Source organism: Lasioglossum baleicum, chromosome 2 (genome assembly GCF_051020765.1).
Source record: "Lasioglossum baleicum chromosome 2, iyLasBale1, whole genome shotgun sequence".
In the NCBI taxonomy this organism is placed as follows: domain Eukaryota; kingdom Metazoa; phylum Arthropoda; class Insecta; order Hymenoptera; family Halictidae; genus Lasioglossum; species Lasioglossum baleicum.
This window is the reverse complement of record NC_134930.1, coordinates 13149589-13165022: the sequence shown is the minus strand read 5'-3', so window position 1 is coordinate 13165022 and position 15434 is coordinate 13149589. Positions and strand designations below refer to the sequence as shown.

General features: G+C 37.5%; 1 protein-coding gene across 4 annotated transcripts in view; it reads left to right on the top strand.

Annotated features, from left to right (window-relative positions):
* Snf4agamma (SNF4/AMP-activated protein kinase gamma subunit) overlaps positions 1 to 15283 on the top strand; it is a 180690-nt gene extending 165407 nt beyond the window's left edge. For all 4 annotated transcript variants that reach the window (XM_076439741.1, XM_076439734.1, XM_076439726.1 and 1 more), the window contains 7 exons: positions 9077 to 9214; positions 9886 to 10038; positions 10125 to 10303; positions 10669 to 10872; positions 10960 to 11106; positions 11185 to 11278; positions 12218 to 15283. In XM_076439741.1, coding sequence (XP_076295856.1) covers positions 9077 to 9214; positions 9886 to 10038; positions 10125 to 10303; positions 10669 to 10872; positions 10960 to 11106; positions 11185 to 11278; positions 12218 to 12498 — 1196 coding nt within the window. In that variant the 3' untranslated portion in view covers positions 12499 to 15283. The remainder of the gene's footprint in view (positions 1 to 9076; positions 9215 to 9885; positions 10039 to 10124; positions 10304 to 10668; positions 10873 to 10959; positions 11107 to 11184; positions 11279 to 12217) is intronic.
* The last annotated feature ends 151 nt before the right edge of the window (positions 15284 to 15434 follow it).

The window sequence follows — 15434 nt, the reverse complement described above, 5'->3', positions numbered from 1 at the left end:
TTCCTCAGATCATTTGACGTAACTTTTTCCTTTGCGAAAATGTTCTCTGCGGCTTCCTTAAGGAATTATTAAGGAAAAACTACGGACCAATCAGAGCGCGACTAGCAGACGGATTCTGGCTCAGCCAATGGCAACGCTACGCTCAGCGAGACCAGTCGCAGAGCCGGAAACCGTCTGCTAGCCGCGCTCTGATTGGCCCGTGGTTTTTCCTTAATAATTCCTTAACGAAGCTACGGAGAACATTTTCGTAAAGGAAAAGGTTATTTCAAATGATCTTAGGAATCACCCTTTTAAAGGAAATAAATTTTTGAGGTACCCAGTATACGAAATTGCTCAACTCTTTCCAAGGACCCTCTGCAACGACATAATCTCCTCCATGTCTGCTGAGAAACCAAAATTGGAGAACTTCTCTTACGTTTTCGACTCCTCTTTTAAATCCGCATGTAATTAGAAAACAGGTTACGACAGCGGTAGAAATCGGTGTACGTTTCTTGCGACACTTCTTTTACGTATCCGGACTTTCTTATTCCATTGCGTGATTTCGATTGCAGACGAGGGAGGAGAGGTGTCATTTCGAAAGTCGGGGAAACGTAATTTTCTGTTCGAGGGAACGAGCTCTCCAGAGATCCATTAGAATCCTCGCGCAAATGAAAACCATAAAAGGTTTTTTTTATTTTATTCCTTTTTTTATTTGTACAGAGCACTGAACAAAATGCGTATAAACTTCTGGTGCGTACGTCACTGTCGACGAGAAAAATCCATAAATCAACGAGTGAAGTGTGTATAAACACTGCAGCTAATATTTACTTTCAATTTGATACGAAATTCCTGCGTTAAATCGTTAATATCGACTTCATATTTAAACAATTTTACACAAATAAATGAAACGCATTAAGCCACGTGTACGAACGTCGAATGCAGAAACGAGGTTGTTGAAAAATATGCAACCAAAGAAATTCCATGAAGAATTACAGTCATTCGTAATATTAGAACTGTGATTGAAGAGCACACTCTAATGATGAGTACTCGAGACTGTGAGCAGAGTTGCTAGTGAGGCAATAATAGAAAGTTCAAGGCGATGTCATCGTGGAAAGGATGGAGAATTTGGCCAAAAGCCCGGCTACGAGAAATGACAGTGCGAAATAATGTTGGCCTTGCACTATTATTCGAACTCTAAGGGAGTTCACGCCACGTTGAGTCGAGTTTCGTCCGCTTGGTGGAGCCAGGACGATGAGCCTATTTACTCGAAGGATCTCATCAAGGAGTTCGAAGTGGAGAATCCACCGCTTGAGGACGAACTCGCTTGGATCCTTAAAAAAGGTATTCCGAGACCGACTTAAAAAATAACGTCAATTTTAGTCCATCTCGAATTCACGGCCGACAAAGATCCTTCTCATCTAAACCCCCGTGAAACTCTAGTCCTTTCAACGATTTCATAGATTCATTCATATCCTTGCATACGATATTCGTTTTGCACTATACTTTCTTGAGATCAAACTCGACTGCTGAAAACTTAGAGTTTTAACCCTTTGCACTCGGAACTATTTTAACTCTCGACAATTAAACATTTCCTCCGATCTAGAATATTTCCATTCTATATGATTTTTTTTCTTACTACCTTTTTCTAGGATTGGAAGAGTGCGGGATTTGCCTTCTCATTTCTCGATAATAAAAAATGGCGGTTTTTTAGTACTCAAAAACGTTAGATAAAAGATCAATCTAGGCCGCTATCGCCCTCAAAAATCCTATTTTTTCGTTTACGTATATAGCTACATGTTGCCCAATAATGCAAATTACGCCTCATAAATGTAAAAATTGGACTTTTGAGGGCGATAGCGGCCCAGATTTTATCTAGCGATTTTGACTACTGAAAAATCCCATCTTTGTATTATCGAGAAATGAGAACATACCGCCTTAAATGTTTAGTATGTGACTGATTAGGCCCGCTACACACATCCGTTTTTATAACATGCGGCAACCGTGAGGTACCGGAGTTGCGGTAAATATTGTATTGCGGCGCCGCAACTACGGTTCAAACTGTGCAGCGCCTAATTGAATCCATAGTATTTCAGACTGCAATTCCGCACATAATTTGTACCAACATATTTAATCATATAAGCAATATTCTGAATAATGGTACAGCAATTTTCAGTGGCGACTCTGGGTCACCACTCAATTTCATCAGAAAACCATGTTTACAAAGATTTGTTCCGTAGAAATTTTTTAATGAATTTTATGAAATAGCTTTTTGTCTAGATTGTTGTATCTCGTTCATTCAGGGCATTTCGAATCACAGTTATAAAAGCATTCTGAGGAATAGGTACTGATCGTCCATAAGGAGATGACCCTCAGTCTTTACGCTTAGGTTCTGGCGGGAACGGTCGACATAGGCGCTCAGCTTCCATTTCTCTGATCAGTGTCGCCAGAATCGACCAAAACTGGTCGATTTTTCCTCTCCTCCTTTTCCCCTTCCACTATCCCATTCCAGCTCCATGAGCATACTCCAACAACCGTAGACTGCTCACGTATTACATAGTATGATTATCAGAGAGGGGGTAAAATGTATTCCCCTCGATTTCCCCAATCTGGCAGCACTGTCTCTGATCCAGTCACTCTAATACGCGCATTTGCTGTCTTCGTCGAGCGATTCGACCAATAGCGGAAGACGTGCAGCGCGGAGTAGGGATATCACGTGGTCCCTACAAGTTCCTCATTGCCATCTCCTGATGGCCGATCAGTATTGTGCTTATTTATTTGAGAATACCTAATTTGTGAAGGAAAATCAAAGATATCAGCGACAGAATATGAACGCAGCATAGGTCAGAGCTTTCTATGAGCAATCCACAGAATTTTCTGAACGACCTAATAGTATGGGAATTGTTACCAGGAATATTCTGAAGAACAAGACCCAATCCTCTGATTGCGTCGTCAGTAGCATTTGCTGTCTTCGTCAAGCGATTCGACCAATAGCGGAAGACGTGCAGCGCGGAGTAGGGATATCACGTGGTCCCTACAAATTTCTCATTGCCATCTCCTGATGGCCGATCAGTATGATGCTTATTTATTTGCGAATACCTAATTTGTGTGTGAAAAAAAATCAAAGATATCAGCGACAGAATATGAAAGCAACATAGGTCAGAGCTTTCTATGAGCAATCCACAGAATTTTCTAATTGCATCGTCAGTAGCATTTGCTGTCTTCGTCAAGTGATTCGGCCAATAGCGGAAGACGTGCAGCGCGGAGTAGGGATATCACGTGGTCCCTACAAATTTCTCATTTTATCTCCTGATGGCCGATCAGTATGATGCTTATTTATTTGAGAATACCTAATTTGTGAAAAAAATCCAAGATATCAGCGACAGAATATGAACGCAGCATAGGTCACAGCTTTCTATGACCAATGCACAGAATTTTCTGAACGACCTAATAGTATGGCAATTGTTACCAGGAAAATTCTGAAGAACAAGACCCAATCCTCTGATTGCGTCGTCAGTAGCTTGATCGGCAGCGGTAGAACACAATGTCGTTCTATTAGAGCGGAATGGGGTTCTGTCTAAATCACGTCAATTTGAAACATGCTTCGGAATTATAGTAATTTCCTGGACAGAACAGGAGTCGCCGTAACAACCTCGACGCACTCGACCGTTCCAACTCCGATGTCCCCCCGGGTAGTTATATTTATATAATTCCAACAAAACGAACGAAAGTGTGGACGTCGTCGAACCGAGTTCGTCGAACGTGTGACCCCTGTGGCTCCATTTTAAGAACAATATGCAATTGAGATTCAGGGTCATCGATTCACGCTCTCGTATACGTGCACGTCACGTATGGGTCAACGTTCGCTCAGCCTACTCTACTACATATACTGATCAATCGGTGCGCACAAGTACTCTAACGATAACAATCGAAACTGAAAGGGAGCAAGATTAGATTGAGCGGAAGATCGCTGTAAATGAAATACTTTCATTATTTACCGAACACTTTATTTTATCGCGATTCTATTTACAATTGGCTTAGAGTAACAATAGAATGGTTTTTTAAAGACTGTCGGCAACGCAATAAGGAAATGTTTCCAAGAAGAATTAATCTTTCTGTATTTTTCATTCGATAGTATTGCAACTGACAGCAACCGTTGGAAATGTGTTTTCAAATAAATTTTATATTGATTTTCCGAACACAAGTTCTTGTAAAACGACGACTGTCTTCTGGCGTATCTTCAACAATGTCGAAATAAATTTACATGATTCTATGTAAACACGCTAGTGTTTGTTTGTTAGCTTATGTAGTTTAACGATGTTGTCACGAGATAAATTGAATTTCGGAGAGTACGAATGATTTGATCAAACGAAAGATGCAACGAAGAATTATTTGAATTTCATTTGGAATTTAAACAATTTTTTAAACCGTTTGTTCTACGAGAAAAATAGTACGACATAAAAGACGCAGCCTGTCCAGACCTACAGGCTTTGTCTAATATATTTTTCGATGCGGTAAATAATTTAACAGATGTTCAAGAAAAACGTTCAAGGTCCTTGGGGGGCACGTTTTCCGGTTACCCAATCGAGCTCAAACGTTGCACAGAATTTTTTTTTAATTATCTGGAACAATCCTAAGGGTGCCGTAAAAGAAATTCAAAAGTGGAAAATAAGAGCCACCCTAAATCTACCGATAGAGGCCAATAAAGCACAAGCCTCTAAAAACCAACAACAACCACCCAACAAGGACACTGCTTTTTATGTGATTGTCCTTATAAGTGCTTAGGTATGGTGGCCGCGGGGCAAACCGCATAGCAGCCAGCCAAAGAGGACAACGTGCTTAGGCGTGTCTAAACGGTTCACCGCCACCGTCGACGCCAGTATATTTGCACCGCGTTCCTCGTCCGTGCAACCGAACGGACGCTCGACCGTGCTGCACAATCTCCTCGACAGTCAGTAGCTTGATGATCACAGCACGGCGAGCTGGCTGCGAACGTTCTTCCTGGCTGGCTTTTATGTATGCGGTTCGGCCCGTCAACGTCGTTGCCTAATCGCGAAAGTTGTCCGGGAGTTCCGCGGAACTTCGTCGCGAGACTGAAGTGTTGGGTGCACTCGCGGAGGTACCAAGTGAACTCGAATCAACTTGAACGTCGGGTGTTCGTTGTTAACAACCGTGTTCCGCGAACAGTGTTCCCGCCCGCAGAAAATGTCGCCGCATCGTTTAGCTCGTTACCCGTTCGCCTAACACACTTTTCCATCGTCGTCGCGACGAAAGATACGAACCAACTTTTTCCGCGTCGTACCTAACTCGATTCGAACGCGTGGTTAGGTCGTGTTCGTTTCCTTCTCGACGAAAGTGGAACTCCTCTAGCACCCTGTGTCGCGTTTCCACTAGGTAATTGGATAGAATTCTCGAGCAGGCAGCGTTCGAGAGATGTACGCGATAAGATAACCGCCCCGAGCGTAAACAAAATCTGGAGAACGAGATCGTTGCTCGGAGAGTCTCCTGAGAAAGAAGGCTTACCGGTCTTCTGGTGTCTTCGAGTAGCCTAGGTCAGCATCAGGACGTGCTTCCTGTCGCTGAATTGATGTTCCATCGGGGACTCGATGCAACTGTACACCGTACACAGTTTCATAACGCGTGCGCTGGGAAGATCTGATTTCAGTCTCTGGTTATGGTAGTTCTCGATTGACCTCTTTGAAATCTTGAAAAGCTAGTGGAAAATGATGGGTCCACAGGGATACGGACAGGCTCGTTGCAAGTAGCTATTTCTCAGCGATTTTATTCATACAGTGTGTCCCAAATAATGAAACGAATAAACACGGACCAATCAGAACGCGGCTATAGCAGATGAATGAAGGCTCGATCAATGCCAACACCACGCTCAGATTGGTCCGTGTTTTTCGTGAATAACTAGACTGCGGTACTTCGGGAAAAATAAGAATTGTTTGCATCAACTACAACGAACAAGGGCGAAGTAATAATTTCTTTAATTCTTTACTAATGTGTGCTCGTAAGCTGCAATACATTGATGTTCTTGAATTCTTTAAATCTGTCCACTGTTTCAAATTGCAATTACCTATTTTTGTCATAAATGCATAACATCCGCACTTTATTTCTGGGACACTCTGTATACCTGTTCGGTTCGATTCATTACGACTAATGGAACTGCTAGTTACGTCGTTTGTTACTCGACTACTCCGCTCTTCAGGAGGAATCATTTTAGATCCTTCGTTATTCTTTTCTTGTGTTCTATTCGTTAACGAAATCCCGATTTGCCTTGTGTCATTGTGATTACCAATTGTTGTAAGTAAAGCTACTCAACTGTATCTGACGCCTCGTGGATTATGTAATTACAATAGGGTTTGATCGACGTGTAGGTCGCTTTTAGATTACTAGCCGACTGATCTTTGCTCCTAATCTTGAATTCCACGGTGAGCTTACGGCCCTGATAACGATTTTCGAGCACTAGTTTCTTCTTACGATTTTGCAATTATAACTTTAGGTTGGCAAGAAAGTAATTTCGGTATTTTAACACTAAAACTACCGAGCACTGAAATGTTTTAGCTGATAAAAATGACAAGGCTCTATTTATTTAGGTTTCGTGCAATTTTTATTGCAATATGCGCTTGGATAAAGAAATTTATCGAATCATTTTCCATGTAAGCAACGTCATAATTTCAATAAATATAAAATTAAAAATGTACGACCGATCATTTGACCGGCAATGTTAGGTTTAGTGTTAAGGATGTTCTGGGGGTATATAAAAACGCAACAAAATTTTTGAAAATTTGGCAAGATATAATTCCTACTAAATTAATGCAATTACCAAAGTTTGGGTTCGATTCACTGCACCCTTTAAGAATTATAGCAACTTGAAGTTTGCACATTTTAACACGTCTTGTGGAGAATTCATAAAATTCCACTTCAAACCCTATTTAAACCTTGAAAAAACGCAACTAGAAACTCAAAACAAAAATATACTCATGAATGGCTTTCATTGCCAATATATTGATGGATTTGGAATTTCTTGTACTTTTGTCTCCCATTGTACCTCCAGAACATCCTTAAGGTGAAATAGAGCCCAATTTTTTTATTCAAGCAATGAACTTTAATGAATAAGATATTTTCCCTTCTGTTCGACGATCTTTTGCAACATAGAATAAGTAAGACAATATTTTACTGATTAAAGTTCATCGTTTGAATAAAGAGAAATTCGGGTTTATTTCACCTTAAAATACCGAAATCACTTTCTTTCCTACCCAACAGTTGCTTCTTACGATTTCGCAATTATTTGCTTTACGTTACACATCGGTAACTTCATTCGAGAATTGTAATTATTTATTCCATCTGGAAATCTACGTTTTGCAAATCGATTGACGTATATGAAAATTACGAAGTAGGTACTGTGGGAAAGATATTGAAGTTTGTTCTTTGTGTCCGGAAACGTCTGACGCAAACGTTATTCCAATTATTGCTGCAGCTATACATTCGCCAATTGTTAGGATACGTAGGGCAGCAGACACGGCTATGTTGTGTAATAAACGCAGACGTAATAGAAATTTTCATTAGCAATATGTATAGGTCGGTATAATACCCGCTGACATACTTTGCGAAATATTCAACGTTCGAGGATATATACAACGTAGGAGTTTCAATTTTTCATTCACGAAGAACGAATCCAAAAGTTATCGTTTTTCTTTCTGGTTTGTCTTCGTTGTCGCGGCTCTTAACATTTCCTTATGCCTGTCTTCAAGATTGTAACACGGCATTAAACATTTCAAGTAACTGCTTCTGCATCTGCGATTAGGTATTATGATCATCTTCTGCGGCTCCGGGCTTGTTCTATTCACGCGGTTTCTTAGTACTGCATGAGTAACTCTTTCCTGAGAGATTGGCTAAATGCAGCGAGCAGTCATACCACTAGAAAACACATTTACTTATTTATCTACAAGAAATATCAGTATTATTAATGGGCTATATTATTAATAGTCATAAAAAGATATCTTTTTCCAATTCTAATTTGTATAAAATGACTTATATGATTGTATAACTGCACTTCTAAATTGCACCTCAGTAATGGCAAGCTTTATTTGAACGTATAATTTTCTCTGTGGTTGATCTATTTACAGAAAGAATAATAGAGAAAGAATTGTTGTACAAACTTGTAGATCGTACGTCTCAAAAGTTTATTCTTCAGAAAAGTAAAAATGTGTTACACCCTTCAGGGAATATTTTGTTTCTTTATTTATCAGAGAAGAATAACATTTCACGCGTTCATAGACGATATACCGTGAATATTATAATAATTTATAGTGAAACTACGCAATGATACTCAATCCCACAATTGATCTAACAATGAGAGTTTCATTTAGTATGCCAATCCGTGTAATAAAGACATCACTTGATAAAAGATGTGCTTCTCATTTAAGCAGGTTATAACGCGATAATGATGATAATGATGATCATCATCATCCCGCCTAATCAATCATCTAATTGGGCTCATTTTAACGTTGCATAACATCGCCACCCCTCGTACGATCGTTAGATTAGGCACTGGTAACGGTAACTCACATGATCGTGCTTTGTGCACGAAGAATGTGATAACATGGCCGTGAAATATTGTTCAACCATTTTGACAAACAATCGTTTATTATAAAACGAACGATAGGCTGTGTATATGTAATCGTGAATAAAAATCGTGACTCTTTACAATTTCGCTCGCTGCCTGTCGCAAAAGTTCGAACATTCCGCCAGAATGTGATTCGGCGCCAGATATTGCACCAGCATAACCTATCGCAAGGCAATGTCCAGCCGAAACTCGGTATGCGAATCAATGAAAATCGGTGACTCGAAAATGTTCCGATAAATATTGCAGAACAAAAAGGTGTTTCTTTGACGAGGGACTATAAAGTGGAAAGTTTCGGGTTAAAAATAAATAGAGCCGTGAATCCGTTATTTTTCGGGATCCGAAAAATTTATAATACTTACGTGTCGTAATAACATTGTGACATCGTTGAGAGACAATAACAAAAGAAGCAAAACATGCTTCGACGAAACCAAAAAGCTCTACTCTACTGTGAACTGTTTGGGCTTTCAGAGGAGGACGAATCACAGATCTTTGTGAAGTTTTTCAAATTTCACAAATGTTACGACCTAATACCGACCAGTGCCAAGTTGGTCGTTTTCGACACGCATCTCCTCGTCAAGAAGGCCTTCTTCGCTCTTGTCTACAATGGTGAGTGACAAATATCATCTCCGTTATAAGTAAAATCATTTTTATACTTGTGCTCTTACATAGTTTACACTTGCAATATAGGGAACAGAGTTCGTGGGACACACTGGACAACATAAATATACAACATTACAAATTACAGTCGAACCTCTATAACACAAAAATTTTATTGATTACCTTGTGTTGTATTTTGAACACCTCTATAAATCGAAATAAAACTTTCTTTAACTCGAATTATTTTCCACAAATGTGGGAGATGAATAAGCCAAAACAGCAGTAAATGTTTTACAAAGTTTCGTAATAAGATGCGATATGATATTGGAGAAATGTATTCTCTGCTTTGGTTACCATTGAAAATTGATGAACAATCTGTTAATTCATTAACGCAGAGCAAAATCACAGATTTCTTTAATGTGTAACAGTAATATGTAAGAGCCTAGTAGATTATATTTACTATAGGTATATAATAAATAACTCACCTCCAAAAATTGAACTTTCCTTTCTTTAAAACTATTACAATCAGCAAATTATTAACTTTTGTACAAATCCCCTGTAAATCAAAACTTCTATAACTCAAAGATTTCAATTCTTCTTTTGAGATTCGAGTTATCAAGCTTCGACTGTAATTATAAAGATTCAGATGTTCTTTTTCTATTGACTAATCTTCTGCGTAGGTGTGAGAGCTGCGCCATTATGGGACAGTTCAAGACAAGAATTCGTGGGGATGTTAACTATAACAGATTTTATAAAAATTCTGCAAATGTATTACACCAGCCCATCTGTAACAATGGATGAATTGGAAGAACACGAATTGGATACATGGAGAAGTAAGTATCTTTCTCTTGTAGATGTTTCTTGACGTAAGATCATAATAGTTACTAATGACAATATTTTGTAAATGTTGCTACTATAGAAGTCTTGAAGGATCAGGTTCATCCGTTAGTGAGCATCGGCCCAGATGCATCTTTGTATGAGGCCATTAAGACTCTTGTACAAAACAGAATTCATCGTTTGCCTGTGATAGACCCAGATACTGGAAATGTTCTCTATATCTTGACACATAAACGAATACTAAGGTTCCTCTTCCTTTATGTAAGTATATAGCGAGATACTCTAATGACTGGACTGCGGATCTTTCACAAATTGCTGTATCATCGTTAAATATTGTTTACATTTCTAAATATGTCGATTTCTAATCAATAGACAGTGTATCTTTATACAAAATAAAAACTTTCCACTGGAATTGCAACAAACTGGAGTGACATGCAATCGTATTTTCTTTCTCAATATGTTCAACAGGTTGAAAATAATATAATAGTATCTTTACATTATACTAATGTTGCTGTTTGAAATTACATCTTCCCATTTTTGTCATAAACACATAAAATCCGCAGTCTACTAATGACAAACAACCTCTGTCAGAATATAAAATTCATTATAATGATTCAATTTAACAGATTCACGAGTTACCAAAACCATCATTTACAAATAAAACACTGAGGGAGTTAAGGATAGGTACATTTGATAATATTGAAACTGCAACCGAAGAAACTAGCATAATTTTAGCACTCAAGAAATTTGTAGAGAGGAGAGTGTCAGCATTGCCGATCATTGATACTGAAGGAAAATTGGTCAACATTTATTCGAAGTTTGATGTTATTGTAAGTATATTACTATCTCTTTGTCAAGTACGAGAATTCCAAATTTGTTATTTACGATATATAAATAATCATGTTCGAATCTTTCAGAATTTAGCTGCAGAGAAAACATATAACAATCTAGATGTTTCATTAAGAGAAGCAAATGAGCATCGTAACGATTGGTTTGAGGGAGTTCAAAGTTGTAAATTAGATGAAACGCTGTTTACCGTTATGGAAAAAATTGTTCGGGCAGAGGTATTTTCTATTGTTTCATTTAGAAAAGATAAAATAACTATATAAATTTTATTAAATCCGGAAATATTTTTTTTTTAGGTCCATAGGCTAGTAGTGGTTGATGATGACGATAAAGTGATTGGTATAATTTCTCTATCAGACCTACTCTTCTACCTCGTTCTTAGGCCTTGCGGTAAAAATACTTTCTAAAGCTTCACATAAAATTATTACAATTAATACGTTGACTGTCAATCGAATTCGATAAAAGTTCGTAAACTTCGCAGAACAACAATGTTTATAATTTCGCAACTGCAATTAAAATATTAGAACAGTGCTTTAAAATGATAAGTGTTCATGCGAACAACTGAACAATTTTCTGTTTTTAAACTCAAATATACATACATTTATATGCGTCAAAATGGAGGCAAAATCAACAAAATACGCTCGGCAGTCAATGCGTTAACAACAGTAATATGTAATATCCCATTCTAAGTCCGGCAGAGGAAACCGTTCTATGTCACTTCGGCCACGAAGCTCTAGCTGCCTCGATCGCCGAGCAGCGTAAACCGGATCGGAACCAAGCGACCGTGATGGTCGGCAAAAATTTTAAAAATTTCGTATTGTTTAAAATACCAATGCGATGCTAACTTTTCAATTTTCTTTTTATACAAACTTTCTCAAGATATGTCACATTCTTATTAAAATGAGTCGTTTAAAAACTTCCAACGGGCTGTAGCTCCGTTAATTTGCAAAACTCTAGACCAACTCTTTCAGAACATATGTTCGAGATGTTAAGTTGTTTATGTAAAAATATGCTGTATATAGCATATGTTAAATACATGATAAATTATAAATTATATCAAATTGTATATTATTTAGTATCATTTTAATCAGCAAAATGTCAAAAACATATCGGTAATATTTCATTAAAAATAAAGAAGTTTCAGTATTGCACTAGTATTGTCTCGCCAATGGGCAATTTTTAGTGCTTCGACGCGGTCAACTAAGCCACAAAAAATAATAGTGTTCTGTTCCGATCTATGTCACAACACAGAACCGAGAATTGACTTAGAATGGGACATTGCTGAATATTGAAAGGACGATAGCTATAATAACCGATAATAATTTGCAGGTGAGGATGGCAGTAGCAATAAAAATAGTTCTATATCATTAAGAGCACAGGACTCTCTATCAAAGACTCCGAGTTCTGTGCAGTTGGAAGCTTCTCTTCCCGATGGTGAACAAGATGCTGAACCAGACGCAGCTGAAGTAAACCAATCCGAAGGAGCACCCGCGACACCTAGTCCACCGCTGAGTCCAGCAGCCTCAGATATGTCTGAACCTCAATCTAATTTAGTAAATCAGTCTCAAGAACCTGCATGGAGGGAAGTAACTGTGTCAGGGGGAGAATGAAGCAACGCGAGTCTATCATGTCATTGAGCATGATATTGTGACCGGTTTATCACTGTGAAATTAATATTAAGTTTACAGTGGAACAGCGGTAAGCATCGAACAAACAACCGTGTATTTTTCATCTGTTTTTAATACTCGCGATTGCACTTGTCTTAAAAATTCATGAAAAACACACGAGACGATTATTCTGTGCTCATCGAATCAGTTAGAGACGAGAATTGTTACACAGGCGTTATTATATAATACCACGTTGAGCGCGAATGTTTGTGAACGAATTTTACTGAACGCGACAAACAAATAATGAAACGCGCGCGACGCTGCGTAATGTATAAGATTGAGTAAGCTTAATTTTTTATGGTACAAATGCTACTCAGCATAGACGTTCGAGCTTCTTGCCAGGAACGATCGCTACGCCATTAATTGCTCAGGGTATGAATTCTCCACGCCCTTTCTTCTATCGTACACTGGGAATGTTTCAAAAAGAATTTCGAGAAAAGAAATAACTGTTTCGTCCCTTACATTTATAATGCTACTGTGCTTTTTCACATTGGAACCTTTGTATTTTATTTCCGGTTAAAGATCTAGATATAACATACTTCGTTTAATAGACTTGTACACAAAATATGAAAGAAATAGTAGCTACTATACTAAAAAGTATTTGGCGGGGCTGGGATAAACGAGAGAAGAAAAAAGAAATGGAGCGTTTCTCCGTATATAAGGAATAAATATGGACCCCGTTTTTACAAAGGCCTTCCATGCAATACCCTTACTGAAACGAATACTATAGTTTTAATCAAAAGTCTCTAAACATGTGCATCCGATTCGATTGTTTATAATTTATAGTTTCTTTGTCCAAGAATGTATCACGTCAAGATTGAATTAGAAACTGGAATGAATAGTACCACAGAGTTCAGTCTTTACAAACAAATTTACTTAATGGCACAGTATGATACATATTTCACAAGAAAGAAACCAATTTGGTGCTTTTGATTTTACGTTATTAATCGACTACGATATAATTATCGAATGAATTTAATGAAATACGAATAATAATTACGGTATGATCTATTGTTTTGATACAGCTATACACCTTCAAAAAAGATTTATCTACAGGAGGGAAATGCTTGTATGTATTTAAGCTGCAATCTTTCATTAGATTTTTATGTCATTATTTTGTGTATGTCACATGATAACATTTACAAGAGCTATCACTAAATAGTAAGTGTCAGGCCTACGAAGCATTGGTAAATGAAAATCTTTTCTTACCTTGAGCATGCGCTGCCACCAATCTTTTAATCAATGCTTTAAATATTTAGAGATATCCACAGTACTTTACTCAAGTTACTTACAAAACAGTTTGATTGTGAAAAATATTCATTTTACACGTATTTTAGATTTGTGTGTACATGTATATAATTTAACTTAATTTTACATCCTTTGAACACTTATATTTCGTTTGTATCTGCTTTACGTGAAGAATAACGTATCACAAGGTTTTTACGTGATCTCTGACCAAAATTCTGTATTATTGTATAACTAAGAATGAAATTGTAACCGGCGTAACATGAATGGTAAAACGAAAGTCTTGCATCCACATGTTATCACATTGTTAATTCGCACGTGTAATCAATGATTATTTAAGACAAATTTTTTCTGGATGAATACAAATAATTTCACGCAAATTGACGTCATGTTGATCCTTATTTTTTTTTTGTATAATGTATAAGTATGCTGTATGATGGTTGAGAATGTACCGACACTGGATTCTATTAAAAAAAGAGAGAAAAATTATGTATACATAATCTCGACAAAATAAGTGGTAGAAAGCATTCATATGCGAACACGATCAACCGAAGAAACTAGTTTCGTCACGAAATATTTCTTTATTCTACGCTTACTGCACGAAGAAAAATGGAACTTAATGAATTATGCGAAGATCTGTATGTTACATCTATATGTGAAAATTTGTATATAAAATGGCCTCTGTGCCCAAAGGAAAACGTGGTTTCCTATTCGGCACAAAGCTCCATTTTGTTCTGTAGAAGTATGAGTAACGAAAGAAACCACCTACTCGATCTTGAAGGAGACAGTGCCTGTAATTTAGTGAATTTATTCCTAGGTACGTTTACGAGGATAAGAGTTTAAAAAAAAAAAGAAAAGAAAGCTATTCCATTTCAGATATAAGCCCAGTCAGGATAAAAGCAAGTTTGCGTTAGTATTATCGGGAGGCGTAGTGGACAATGATTTTTGTACAGCTGAAAAGAAATTTATAGCCGAATAAGATTTAGTGTGCTGTAGTTGCGAAACGTTATTTCCTTTTAGTACAAAATGCGTTTCAACTTTGCGAGTTGTCACGTTCACTTTTTTCTAGTTTCTAGACATAAAAAAAGATTTACGAGTAGCCTACGTCCTGCAGCGGACCCGACTTCAATATATTTATGAACCGCGTTAAAAAAAGCACAATTTACGAAGATCCTGAGAGAATACAGGACTGCGGTAAGTGTTTATCCACATTCGAGAAAATCATTGAACTCGGTGTACGCTGCATTTGCGAACCAAAACTATATACATATAGACAAGGTATTAAGAAATAAATTGTACAATAAAAACAAATAATCGAATAAAATTAGGCAGTACACTTCAGTCGCGTCTCAGTACCGTATATCCAAGACGGAAAGAAAAAACGATTAGCGTATTATTCATGTCCCTCGTACATACGTGTAAGTTACAAATGGAAAAAAGCGAATTGCTGAGTGATAAAATACATCATAACAGAAACATTTTATTTTATCAGTTTTAATCATTTCTCTACGCCTTGTTATGTACTCCGATGTTTATCCTTGTCGTATTTCAAGTTGATGTTTCCACACATCGTAACAGATTATTGGCTAAAGGTACCAATTACCGGACACAAAACAAACTTTTTAGAAATTAAA